This window comes from Elephantulus edwardii, unplaced genomic scaffold (genome assembly GCF_000299155.1).
Source record: "Elephantulus edwardii isolate Elephantulus edwardi_28Jun2011 unplaced genomic scaffold, EleEdw1.0 scaffold00044, whole genome shotgun sequence".
In the NCBI taxonomy this organism is placed as follows: Eukaryota; Metazoa; Chordata; class Mammalia; order Macroscelidea; family Macroscelididae; genus Elephantulus; species Elephantulus edwardii.
In genome coordinates, this window is record NW_006399794.1 from 10,104,735 (window position 1) to 10,119,072 (window position 14,338).

At 37.4% G+C, this 14,338-nt stretch overlaps 1 protein-coding gene and 1 pseudogene across 1 annotated transcript; both read right to left on the bottom strand.

The window, feature by feature from the left end:
* Window positions 1–1,216: 1,216 nt before the first annotated feature.
* On the bottom strand, window positions 1,217–2,179 carry LOC102843634 (olfactory receptor 52N2-like). Its single transcript, XM_006885482.1, has one exon. It carries the CDS (start codon window positions 2,177–2,179, stop codon window positions 1,217–1,219), a length of 963 nt encoding a protein of 320 aa, XP_006885544.1.
* Window positions 2,180–12,662: 10,483 nt separating this feature from the next.
* On the bottom strand, window positions 12,663–13,624 carry LOC102844042 (annotated as a pseudogene).
* Window positions 13,625–14,338: the final 714 nt, after the last annotated feature.

Consider the following 14,338-nt stretch of genomic DNA (forward strand, 5'->3'; position numbering starts at 1 on the left):
TTTTTATTTTTTTAATTGATATTTTAATGAAAATTTGTAGAGAACTTGGATTTTCATGAATTCATTTTCACGCATTTTCTTCCCTGACCATTGCCCCTTTCATTTTTTGTTTGGAAAAAAAAAATCTTTCATTGTTGTACGATTCCCCACTTCTACCCCAGTTCACTTAGCTATGCAGCTCTTATTCTGGACTGTTGTCATGCAAATAATACCTAATCATATAGTCCTTTTAAACAATTCCTTTCCTCATCTGTTTCAACACAGTGTACATTATTTATCCCCTCTTTCATTAGTTTCCCCCCAACCCGGATGACAGTTCTGTTTTATAACAGTGGCATTATGCAGTATTTTTTCTATTGTGACTGAGATATTTCACTCAGCATAATGTCCTCCACGGTCACCCATTTTGTATACTATTTCATGAGCTCATTGCTTTTCAGTGCTGTATAGTATTCCATTATATGACTATACCACAGCTTCTTTATCCATTTGTTTGTGGATGGGCATTTGGGTTGTTTCAATCTCTTTGCTATTATGTACAATGTCACAATAAACATGAATGTGTATAAATCTGCTTGGGTGGCAGTTCTGGTTTCTTTAGGGTATATTCACCATAGTGGAATTGCTGAGTCATATGGTATTTCTATTTCCAACTTTTTGAGAAAGCACCATACAGCCTTCCATAGTGCCTACACTATTTTACACCATTTTACACTCCCACCAATGGTGAATAAGGGTCCCAGTTTCTCCACAACTTCGTCAGCATTTCTTGTTTGCAGCTTTGTTGAATTTTGCTATACTTACTGGGGTGAGATGATATCTCATAGTTGTTTTGAGTCACGTTTCTTATTTAAGTCTTTCTATAATATGTATACACACACACAAACACACTTTGTTACTGAGTCAGAATCAACTCAGAGCTGCCCCTCCAGTGGGTTTTCTGAGTCCATAAGTGACAATGGGAGCAGACGACCCATCTTTCTACCCTGGAACCACAGGAGAATTTGATCCACTAAAGAGACACCACTATTGGGTTAGCACCACTCCCCATGAGCTACGCTATCAGAGCTCCCTCTATCACTGATAAAGTACCACAAAAAAACCCTTCAGGTAATAGCATATCAAATGTTCAATTAATCATTTTAATTATATACACTAGAGAGAGTCTTCTAAAGCATCTTTGGGTTGCTTTGTATTTTTATATTTATCTGCAAATCTATTTCATAACTAAGTTCTCTTTCTCCCTAAAAAACATTTTGACAACTCCTTCCCGGATCTGTTTGGTCTTGACTCCATAAACTATGGGGTTGAGAGTAGGAGGTAACATCAAATAGAGATTAGCAATAATGATATGCACGTGGTGAGGAATGTTTTGTCCCCCAAAACGGTGAGTAAAAATAGTGAATAAGGCCGGAACGTATGTGATGACTATAGCACATATGTGGGAAGTACACGTGCTGAAGGCCTTGTGGCGAGCATCTGCAGATGACAAACTCACGACTGCCTTCAAGATCATTATGTAAGACACTGAGATACAAAACATATCAAAGCCCCCAATTAGGAGAGCTGCCAAGAGACCATAAATAGCATTAACCTTGACATTGTCACAGGACACCTTGGCCACAGACATGTGGTCACAGTAGGTGTGAGGAATAAGATTGTCCTGGCAATAGTGCAGGCGTTTGGTGAGGAAGGTGAAAGGCAGGATGAGCGTCACACTCCTCAGGAAGGTGGCAAGACCAGCCTTCGCTATGACAGGGTTGGTGAGGATGGTGGCATAGCGTAAGGGATAACAGATGGCCACATAGCGGTCCAGGGCCATGAGCATAAGCACCCCAGACTCCATTGCCGTCAGTGTGTGTATAAAAAACATCTGGAACAAGCAAGCACTAAAACCAATCTTCTTGAGGTTAAACCAGAATATACATAGCATATTTGGTACAGTGGTAGTGCATGAAGTGACATCAGTGAATGAGAGCAGAGCCAGGAAGTAGTACATGGGCCGATGCAGAGCTTCTTCATGGCCAATGAGGTAGATGAGCCCACCGTTCCCTATGACAGCGACGATGTACATGAAGCAGAATGGCAGGGAGATCCAGATGTGTGCAGCTTCTAGCCCAGGAATGCCATTCAAGATGAAGAATCCTGGGGTCAGACTGGAGCTGTTGGCTCCAGACATAATGACTGATAAAAAGGCATTTTACAATCTTCAACAGCAAATGATTGCTGTATAAAAGGCAGAGAGAGAAAAATTTATACAATAAGGCTAATGAATACTACAAACTTTCATCATATTTTTTTCCAATTCCAGCAAAAAAAAATCTCTGAGTTATAATGTCTACACTAAACTAAAGTTGTACAGTTTTGCACAACAGTGCTCATCGTCCCAGTTCCTACTGTCTTTGAAACTGTCCACACTTTCCATGCCTTTTTCCAAAATTCCTCCTATTTTCACAGTATTCCAATAACAAGACGTGGCTAGGGATGCAATTATCTTCTTCATTCAAATAAGCCATTCCTAGTCTTACCTCTCTGATTTTTCCTAGACTGCTTGTACATGAATTCCATCACTAAAATAATGAAGTTTGATTAGAATATTACCTAAATATGACCAGTTCTTACCAGCAGTCTAGCTGCCATTTTTATTAGCAGTTCAAACATTAACAATTTGACATGCTTTAAAGATTATGAAAAAAGCTCATATTTCATATTAACTTTGGCAATAATATCTTAATACAGTCTTAGTGGTACGCAGCTGCCCTGCAATCCCAAAGGGACAGTGTTCAAATCCACCAGCTGCTTCTCCACCAGTGGAGAAAGCTGAGCAATCTCCTTCCCTTTGATTTACTGCCTCTGAAAACCCTCTGGAGGGTCAGCTGTTGGTCTGTTCCAACTCTAAGGCACATACCAACCAATCAAAGTAACTCAAGATCATATAGTCAAGACTTTTCGTTTAAAATGAGAATAATGGATGCTTGGTGGAGGAAATACTAAGTATATTCTGTGCACAAACTCTGTTTAAATGTTGTAAATATCATGTTTTCCCTTCTGTGTGAAATTGCTCGGAAAGTTCTTGCAAAGGGTAGGGAGGGAAAACCTGATTATTTATATTTGTGCATCAGTAGTAAGATTTATGAAATTCTAGTGATTATTTTATTAAAAATTTTAAATTCAACCAGATAGTATATATATTTTTTTTATTTCTGATTTCTTTATTTGAATCCCCCCCCCCCCAAGTTTTAGGTATTTACTGTTCAGTGTCAATTCCAACATGAAATACTGGCATGACTTTTTGTGAGTTTAGGGAAAAACATATCCTGGTTAAGTGAGAAATTATGTGAATGGTGTCTAGAATACCTTCTTTCTAAGCAGCTTTATGGAGAAGCATTTAATATAGAATTCAGGACCCTCTTTTGTCAGTTTGCTGTAATCCACAATCACTGAGTAGATCTTGTATGGATTATTGGGACCTAGTGTGTTGCGGGGCTGTGAGTTATTCTTTCTATCCAGGCTGATATCTGAACTAAATAATGCCAAACACATGACATGCGGTGCTGCTCCACTACCTCCAGCTCCAATAAATACAAGAAAGGTACCAAGCATGGGTACTTCATGGCTTGACTGGGAATCTGACAGAGCATATTTATGGGAGAGCCCTCTGGCATGGAAGGAGAATATATATACTTTACATGTTCTTTTTAAAAGTTCTCTATCAATTTTCAATTGACCCAAACAAGAAGATGCTACAAGGGCTGAGCATTCTTGGTTATACTAGAGATTCCCCATGATTTAGAGACATTTTGGCATCAACTATCAGCCATGGTCCATCTTCAATACTGCAATTATTGCCAGAAAGTTCTTGTGAGAATACTGACTTTCTATTTACAATGTTATTTTATTATACTTATACAGGTATTCAGTGCAATAGATATTACCATATTTTTACATGCCTCTTGTTGAGGCAATAATAAGAATTTAATTGTATTTTAAGGAATTTACATTAAGAATAGCAAACATATCAAACAAATAGAGCTGTTGTCCTCTTAAAATTTTATTAATTCAAACATATTTATTCCATATAGTTTGCAATGTATGATAGTGAGCAAGTTATATGTTTGGTAAATTTTACATGTAATAATACAAAGTTTTGATGTAGCTTTAAGGCAACATAAAAATGATGATTTTTGGCTGCTGCTAGAAGGGAAAAATTAAATTACTAATCAGGACTGGTTAAAATAGAGTATTCCTCTACTCACCCATGTAATGTTAGTAAGAAGACATATTTTGTGAGGAAAAGAGAAGGCTCCTGGTATTTAAAGTATGTCTGTTACTTAATGACGTGGTGAACATTTTTTATGTCATTTAATTGTACATGTAAAAATTGTTGTAATGAGAAATGTTATCTATCCATTTAGTACAATAAACGATTAATAAGAAACCGGTCTTTAAGATCTAGAATAAAGCCAAGCAGCACAGAGTCAATGCTAACCACTCCTATCACCCAGCAACCCTCAGTAGACACTTGCTTTGTGTTTTCATGGATTATATGATTGTAAAACCATGTGGCATGCATTCTTGCAATGTAAACATTCTGGAAATATCTCTTAAGCTGCAACTGATTCTAATTTCCAAAACATACAGTAACTTCTATGGACAGAAGAAAATACAAGGGAACTTTAAATTTTAGAGTTTGATGACCTCTGGCTCCTAAACAGATGGATCTCAAGTAAATGATTCCTTTCCTACATAGAGGTCTCACAATCCCTCTCCAGAAATTCCAGTTATAGAAATGAAAATCATTTAATAGTCCTTTGCCAGAGAAGTTTTAAGGCCAAAATTACTTTTGTCTCCAGGCTTTTATTTGTATATCCTGATGAAGTGAGTGGACAATGGACTACGGGACTAGGTGCAATGATAACCGTATGAAAGAAGAATCAATATCTAAAGAAGTGAAAGGGAAAAAACAATCCCATTTGCTAACAGTACCTTTTGCTAATTATCCCTATGTTTCAAGCTATTATACTTTTCTTGAACAATTTTCATTCTCCCAAAGTAGATTTTTTTTTTAAATAGCTTCCCAAACTCACGCCAGTGTTCTGCACCAGTAAATCTCTATTCATGGCTGTGAATCCTTCAAGATCTTGGTTGACAAATCCTTATATAGGGTTTTTAGTTTCCTTGGGGATTTGTCAGCAATATGTCCCTAGGCTATTGATCCCTCTCAAATAGAAGCCCAGAGGAATTTAGAAGAAAATAAATGAATTTTTATTATGGTAGTCTATGTCTCAGACTTCAGAGTATAAAAAGAAAATAAAGTCAACATTTAATGCATTTTCTCAAATTGTAATGTTGAACACGTTCACAAAATTTTGTTTTGTCTAATTATGAAAGAAATATATCCTCAGTGCAGAAAACCTAGAAGCTATATAGAAAAGTAGTGTAACTGAGTTGGAAAAATCACTTGTAATCTCAACCCAGAGGAATAATTAGAGGTGAGGAGTGGGGTAGAGGCTACTGTGGTCTTTATTTAGTTATTTTATTATTGTTATGTATAATATTCCAAAGTTTTAAAAAACAAATTTTAGACCACACGGAGTTTTGCATACTCTTGCCTTCTCTATCTATTTTGGGGTCATTTTCAATATCTTTACACTTACCAGTTGCTCTCAAATTGCTTCCAACTCAGAGTCACCTCATTTCTGTCAGAGTACAACTGCGTTATCGAATGCTTCGTGACTGATTTTTCAGAGGTAATCACCAATAAAGAGTAAATGCACACACATAACAAATTTAACTAAACTTCATTATTCTTGAATATTGAAATTAATTTGCCTATAAAAGTAATTTTTTTCATAAATATTCTTCTTCAGTCTATTTATAGAACTGATTACATCTATAAAGTAGACAGATAATCTAAGAAGATAGGCCATATAAAGAAGAATGTAGCCTTCCATCAGGGCTGGAGGAAGGCTTATCAACAACTTGTGTTATGCAGGTGACACAACTTTCCTTACTGAATATAAAGAGAACTTTCGAAGTGAAGAACAATGAAAGCCTTCAGTATGGATTACATCTCAATGTAAAGAAAACAAAAATGCTCATAAGTAGATCAATAGACAGTATCATGATCATTACAGTCAACTCTTTCATTTAACTTGGTTGCACAATCAACATCCAGAACTCCCTAAAAGTATGTCATTTAAAGACTAAAGTGTACCTGTCCCAAACCATGACATGGTCAATTGCTTACTATGCATTTGAGATCACTGGTGGCCTAGTGGCAAGAAGCTGTACTGCAATCACAAAGGCAGGCAGTTCAAGGCGACCAGCTGCTTCGTGGGAGAACGATGGGCAATCTCCTCCTCCTATGCAATTACTGCTGCTGAAAACCCGCTGGAGAGTCAGCTATGGGTCGGTTCCGACTCTGTGGTACACAAGAGCAACATCATGCATTTGAAAGCTGAACAATGAGTAAGAAAGACCAAAGAGGAAATGATGTCTTTGAATTGTGATGCTGCCAAAGAATATTGACTATAATGATCCTTAAAAATAATAGTTGTGAGATTTAACATCACAATTTTTGGTCATGTTTTCAGGAGGGTCTAGTCCTTGGAAAAGACATCATATTTGGAAAAGATGAGAGTCAGCAAAGGAGAAGAAGATTCTCAAGAAGAAGGATTGGTACAGTGACTATAACAATGGGTTTATGCACAACAAAAATTATGAGGATGGCACAGAATTGGAAAAACGCCAATCTGTGCATAAGTGGCTGTGAGTTGGAGTTGTTAAGATGTTACCTAACCAAACACCCACATTGTAACAGCAGTCTTCCCACTTCTACCCTATGATTTTAATTTCCACTCATTCTTCTATCATATTTATTCCTGTATTCTTTTGTTACCTGAAATATTAGGGTGTGTTCAGGTGCAAGAATATAGCATTAGTTAGATAAAGAAAAATGTACCTTCAGCATCTAACACAAATTTACTCTATAAATTAAGTATGCTCACCAAATTATCCAATTTCTACAGAGGTTCATCTCAGAAGTTAAAAAAAATTGGATCCATGATAGTTAAGATTTATTAAGTGAATAGCTGTTCTCAAACAAGGAGTATGTAAATTGACTATCATAAGGGACTTGAATTACAATGCCTTTAAAAAGACTTAGATAAGTAGCTATATTTCTCTTTGCTTTGTTGTTAGGTGACAGTAAGTCAATTAGGTCTTGTAGTGACACTATGAACAAGAGATCTATTCTGTTTCATCCTCATGAATCCTGTCCTAATGAGTCCCACTAGGGTGGTCACTGTGACAAAAAAAAAAAAAAATCACTACTTGGATCAGGCACATCTTAGTCTTTAAACTGACATCCTTGCTCATTATACGTTAGATTGATCTTTAACATCAGATTTCCCCATTGCAACATATGTTTTGGTAACTTGATTGCTACTTCCATGGTTGTTGATTGTAGATTCAAGTAAAATGAAATTGTTAATAACATTGATGTTTTCTCCATCCATTATGCTATTGGTACAGTGATGAAAATGTTTGTTTTCTTGATGTTAAGATGTAACACATATTGTAGTCTTTTATCTTTTTCAGTGAAGGCTTCAGGTCTTCTTCATTTTCTCCAAGCAAGGTTTTATCATCTGCATAACTCACGTTGTTAATATATCTTCCTCCAGTTCTGATGCTATATTCTTCTTCATATAATCCAGATTAAAATTCTTTTGCTTAGTATACAGATTGAATAGGTAAGGAGAAAGGATACAATCTTGACAAACACCTTTCCTGATTTTAAACCATACATCCTTCCCTCATTCTGTTCAGCGAACAGATTCTTGTTCTAGGTATAGGTTTCACATGAGCACAATTAAGTGTTGTGGGATTCTCATTCTTCTTAATGTCATACTTAATGTCATAATTTGTTATGATCCATACAGTCAAATTCCTTTGTATAATCAATAAAATACAAGTAAATATATTTCTGGTATCCTCTGATTTCAATCATCTGTAACTAGCATGATACGCTTTATTTCACAGTCTCCTCTCAATACAGCTTAAATGACTGTTGTTGTTGTTGTTATGTGCCGTCAAGTCACCTGCGACTCATAGCCACCCTATGTACAACAGCCCTAAACTCTGCTCTGTCCTGTGCCAATCGCACTGTCTCTGACACTCCCATCCCAATTATCCCAGTTACTGAATCAATCCACCTCATAGAGGGCCCTCCTCTCCTGCGCCGTCCCTCCACCCTCCCAAGCATGATGTCCCTCTCTAAGGACCGGTCTCTCCTCACAACATGTCCAAAGTAAGTTAGATGGAGCCTCAGAATCCTTGCCTCCAAGGAGCCACCCGGTTTAACCCTTTCCAGGACAAATCTGTTTGTTTTCCTAGCAGTCCATGGTATTCTCAATACTCTTCTCCAGCACCACAGCTCAAAGGCATCAATTCTCCTTCTATCCTCCTTGGTCATTGTCCAACTCTCTGATGCGTAACAGGTGATTGCGAAGACCATGGCCTGTATCAGACGCACCTTAGTCTCCAGAGAGACACCACTGCTCTTCAGCACTTTGGAGAGGTCCCTAACAGCAGACTTTCCCATGGCAATGTGCCTTTTAATTTCCTGGCTGCTGGTGCCAAGACTGTTGACTATGGAGCCAAGCAAACTAAAGCTGTGTACAATCTCAATCTCTTCACCATCCATCCTGATGCTGCCAATTGGTCCAGTGGTGAGAATCTTTGTCTTCTTGACATTGAGCCTCAATCCATATTGGAGGCTGCAGTCCTTGACACTCTGCAGCAGGCGCTTCAGGTCCTCCTCAGTTTCAGCAAGCAGGGTTGTGTCATCCGCATAACGCAGATTGTTGATAAATCATCCACCAATCCTGACCCCACATTTCTCCTCATAGAGCCCAGCCTCCCAGATAATCTGTTCTGCATATAGGTTGAAAAGGTATGGAGATAGGATGCATCCCAGGTGTACGCCCTTCCCAATTTTGAACCATGCAGTGTTCCCTTGCTCTGTTCTGATGACTGCCTCCTGGTCCAAGTATAAGTTTCGCATTAGAACGATCAAGTGTTCTGGGATTCCCATTCTTCTCAGAGTCAGCCACAGTTTGTTATGATCTACACAGTCAAATGCCTTTGCATAGTCAATGAAACACAGATAGACATTCCTCTGGTATTCCCTGCTTTCTGCCAAGATCCATCTAACATCAGCTACAATATCTCTAGTACCACGACCCCTTCTGAAACCAGCCTGGACTTCTGGTAGTTCTCTGTTGATGTGCTGTTCCAGTCATTTTGGATAATCTTCAGTAAAATCTTGCTTGCATGTGAAATCAGTGAAATTGTTCTGTAGTTTCCACATTCGGTTGGGTCACCTTTCTTTGGGATAGGAACAAATATAGATCTCTTCCAGTCAGCTGGCCAAGTGGTCATTCTCCAGATTTCTTGGCACAACTTGGTGAGCACGTCCAGGGCAGCATCTGTTACCTGAAATATGTCAATTGGTATACCATCTATTCCTGGAGCCTTATTTTTTGCCATCTCCTTCAAAGCAGCCTGAATACTGGGTATAATTTTTATCATCAGCAAAGACATTTTATTTATTGTTAAAAGAGCAAGGGTAATGTGGGGCAGCCATTTATGACCTCTACTGATTTCACAAAGAGGAACTGTTCCTGTCAACAGCATCAATGATGCAAAACCAATTACCATAAGGTCTGACACTCCTGAACCTCTTTCTACTCATCTTAACACCCATCTTACTGCTTTTCTGGGTCCAAAATACAATAATACAATTTTGTAGCTCGCAGACCACACAGAACCATACTGGGGAAGTTAAAATATCAGAACCTAAATTAGTAGCAGAATGTAATCAGGAAAGTTTCCAAAACATGCTTGCTGGCACTCACCTCAGTCCTGAGCCCCACAGCTTTAGTTCTCAATCCTGTGCATATTGGCCCCTCACTCCCTCTCAGCTCTCCAACAAATTGGGCAAAGACTCTTAGCTTAGCCGTGATTCTGTCCATGGAGGGTAGCAATCCCAAGGCAGCTCCACCTCATGCTTGTTCTCTGGTCCAGAAGTGCCTGTTGCTTTACTAGGTGTAGGTGGAGCAAGAATTTTGGGGCCTGAAGGATGTGCTAGTTTCTCTTGCTACTGCTTTTTCTGTAAAATTTCAGTGGAGAATATCTAATTCTGCTTCTAGATCCACTAAGTTCACTGGTGAAACTCGCCAATCCCCTTGTGGATTGGTAAAACCAGACAACCTCATTGTGGATAGGCTACTATGCCCTATTCACATATTCTTGCCCATCAATGTTACAAAATCAAACAATGGCTAGGAAAGATACTTTGAATAAACACTTACCTCCACACTTATATAAAATTTTGCATATATTTTACATGCTGTCCCCAATTCAGTTGAGCCTTAGTTTCCAAAGTCATGGTTTGTCATGATTACCCATAATTTTTTTAGTTTGTAATAGCAGAAAAGATACCAAATGACTTGAAGCTTTTGAGTGTACCATATTTTGGTTTATGAACTTTATTCCTCTTTATTTTAAGCTTGTGTTGGTTTTATTTACTTGAAATTGTTGTTTTAGCTGCTGCCTCCAAATCCCACTACCTAGGAACTATTTTTATTATTATTTAGTCTTAATATTTTGAGATTTATTAGTCTTGCTATTTGTATACCTCAGAGTCCTTATCTACAAAATGGTGATCATTAAGCCTATGTCATAATTTTTCTATAAAGTTTCAAGAAAATAGTATAAGAAAAATTACATGTTAGGTGCTAAAGAGTACACTATGACTCATAATGGCATAATGAACAGAGCTTGGCTCTACCCTATACCATTCTTACAATATGCACCATGCTCAAACCCATTTCTACTATCACTGTGTCAATCCATCAGGTCGAGGGTCTTTCTTAACCCTAAAGATTTCCCAGCATGATGTCTTTTTCCAAAGAGTAGTCTCTCCTGACAATATGTCCAAAGTATATGGATGAAATTTCTGCATTCTTGCTTCTAAAAAGCACTTTGTTGTTATGTTGTGTTGTTAAGTGCCGTTGAGTCGTAGAAGACTCATAGCAACCTTATGACTTGAACACTTGTATAATTTTCGTCATTTCTCCAAGTTCATAGAGTTTCTGGAGGCAAGCTATTTTGGAAGTGGATGCCACTCCTGCTTCCAAGCTTTTTTTAATCAGGGAGTTCCAGCAAACACTGTCCACCACGGGTGACCATTATCACATTAGACACATCATTGTCATAGTTAATATTGTTCCTAATAAACTCTTTATGTTTAATAGATGCCACATTTAGAAAAGTAATTCATTGTCCTATTTTGTCATTGTATTAAAATAGTTTTAATGAAAATATCATGACAGTCTAAATTTTTCTAAATCCAAGAACATAATAACAAGATATAACAAATTTTCTAATGACAAGTAGCTCAACACCTTATCATTTACATTAAATAGGGTTACTTTTATGTTGTCAGTATTTTTAAAATCAAATTTTACTCTCAAACACGTGGAAATTATATTTTAAAATTACATGGTTCAATTAATGTATTTTATATTCATTTTATCATATATAACACAATATTAAAATATAGTCTTCATATTTACAGATAAGAGAAATTTTATTTTCACTAATATTAATAATTATTCTATGTAGGTATCTGTTTCTACCCATTTCTTGAAAGTTATTTATTCTTCCAATTAGCTTTTAGGCTATGCTTTTATTTTCCCCTTTTTTTGCTCTATTGTTCTATTTCTGATTGATGTGCTTCTCATTCTACCCACCCTTTATTATTTATCAGCTTGTTCAAGAAATCAAAACAAGATACTCTTCTTTCCATTGTCCCTGGTCTCTCAACTGTGGTACATCTGTGGAAAAAAATAGGTAAAATGGTGACATCAAGACATCCTTTCTTGATGAATTATATAAAATCTTAACTCATCTTTCCCCTAATTATAGATACTTCTCTCAAACAGCTGGAGAATGCTATCTACTCTCTGAAAATGCCAGTAATCATTCTATAGAGTTCCTTCCAGATTGTTATGAATTTCACTGCCTATATCTACTCCAATTTCATTCTTGTACACACTAGTATAGGCCTAGGGCTCTAAATAATTGCTTAGGTAGCAAATTATCAGAAATGAAAGTAATGCTGGAGATGTATATGGAATAAGAAGGATGATAAGATCCATGCAACTCTGCACAGATATTCTTGAGAACACTTCCCTGAAGTGTAAGAGAAAATTTACTTAGATAAAGAAGCTGGAATTATTTTAGATTATCTGACACTCTTCCTTCTTTGTAATACATTTTCCACAATGTCTACACCAAAGTGCAATAGTTGTTAGGTAGTTTACTTGAAGTTGACTATCCTATTTAATTCTATGTAAACATTCCACAGATTCTCTTTAATGTTTCATTTTTGTGTGAACAGCATATGATTTTGTCTCTATTTCATTGTTTTCTATTAAACTTGGGGTCATTAAGAATCTGAGATGATTTAGTGTTTTGTATGGCAGAAAATTAACAAGTATTTTATAATTAGCTCATTTTGGTTGAATTCTGTGTTTGCTTTCTTCCTCTGTCTCTTTACCTTTATGCTTAATGCAAAGTTCTATATCATATTATTATTTTATAGTCAAAATATCTTTCTCTTTAAAGAACAGTTTGATCACTCCTTCCTGAATCTGCTTGGTCTTCACTCCATAGACAATTGGATTCAAGGTGGGAGGCAGCAATAGATACAGGTTGGCAATAATGATGTGAATGTGGTGTGGTATAGTGCGTCCTCCAAAATGGTGAGTGAAGAAGTTAAAGAAAGCTGGGACATAGGTGAGCACAATAGCACATATATGTGATGTACAGGTGCTGAAGGCTTTGTGGCGAGCATCTGCAGATGACAGATTCAGTACAGCATGAATGATCACGGTATAAGACAGAGAGATACAGAACATGTCAAATCCTCCAATCAAGATAGTAGCTATGTGACCATAAATAACATTAATCTTGACATTGCCACAGGATAATTTGGCCACAGACATGTGGTCACAATAGGTGTGGTGAATCAGGTTGCCCCTGCAGTATGGAAGGCGCTTGATCAGGAAAGTGAATGGAATCATGAGCAACACACTTCGCATGAAGGTGGCAAGCCCAACCTTGGTAATTACTGTGTTGGTAAGGATGGTGGAATATCGCAGAGGATAGCAAATAGTCACATAGCAGTCCAGAGCCATGAGCATGAGCACCCCAGATTTCATGCCTGTCAACATGGGGATGAAAAACATCTGAACCAGGCAGCATTAAAGTCAATCTCTTTGAGACTGAACCAAAATATTCATAACATATTGGGGACAAATGAAATACATCCACTATCATCTGTCATGGACAGTAGGGCTAGAAAGTAATACATAGGTCTATGAAGGGCCTCTTCATGACTAATGAGATAGATGAGGCCACAGTTCCCAACTGCAGCGATGATGTACATGAAGCAAAATGGCAAAGAGATCCAAATGTGTGCTGTTTCCAGCCCAGGAATCCCATTGAAGATGAAGTATCTTGGTGTCATACTGGAGCTGTTGGCCCCGTGCATGGTGATCAGCTGGAGGGCATGTTTATCTCAGCACCAAGAAAGCCATTCTGCACAAGTAGGGAGCACTGTGGTTATTTTCAGCTAGAGACAAAAGATAAGCATTTTACACAATATGAAAAAAAAAACACCAAACCCATATTTAAGGGAAAGTTCATCTCTTTGTACCTAGACTATATTCTTTGATTATACTGAGTATCTTGATCAAGTTACTTAATGAACAACAATAAAAATCAACAAAACAAAAACATTACCACCAAGCCAATTCCAACTCATACTTGGTCTGTGTGCTATAGAGTACCACTGATGCTTAGTGTTATGACTGTCGTGATTAAAGAAGTAGGTTGCCAGTCCTTTTCTTTCTGGGACACTGCTGTGTGGGTTTAAACTACCAACCTTTACGTTACTATTTGAGTACTAATGTTTCTGCCACCCAGGGATCTAACACAATGAAAGCATAATGGAAAGACTTTTCCTGGCTTGATTTGTAGACTATGCCTATAGAGTGAAAATACACTCTTAAAGACAGTATATTCGAGTTTTTGAGTTGTGGTTTTAGAAAAAAGTACTGACTATCCCATGGACTGCCAAAAGAACAAGTAAATACCTTGGGGAAAATACAACCAGAGTGCCCTTTGGAGGCAAACGTGGTGAAACTTCATATCACATACTTTGGGCATGTTGTTAGAAGAGGCTATCATGCTTGGAAAGACAGAG

Bases quoted from the DNA above. Each gene is read 5' to 3' on its own strand.
- LOC102843634 (XM_006885482.1), bottom strand. From the start codon at position 2,179: ATGTCTGGAGCCAACAGCTCCAGTCTGACCCCAGGATTCTTCATCTTG.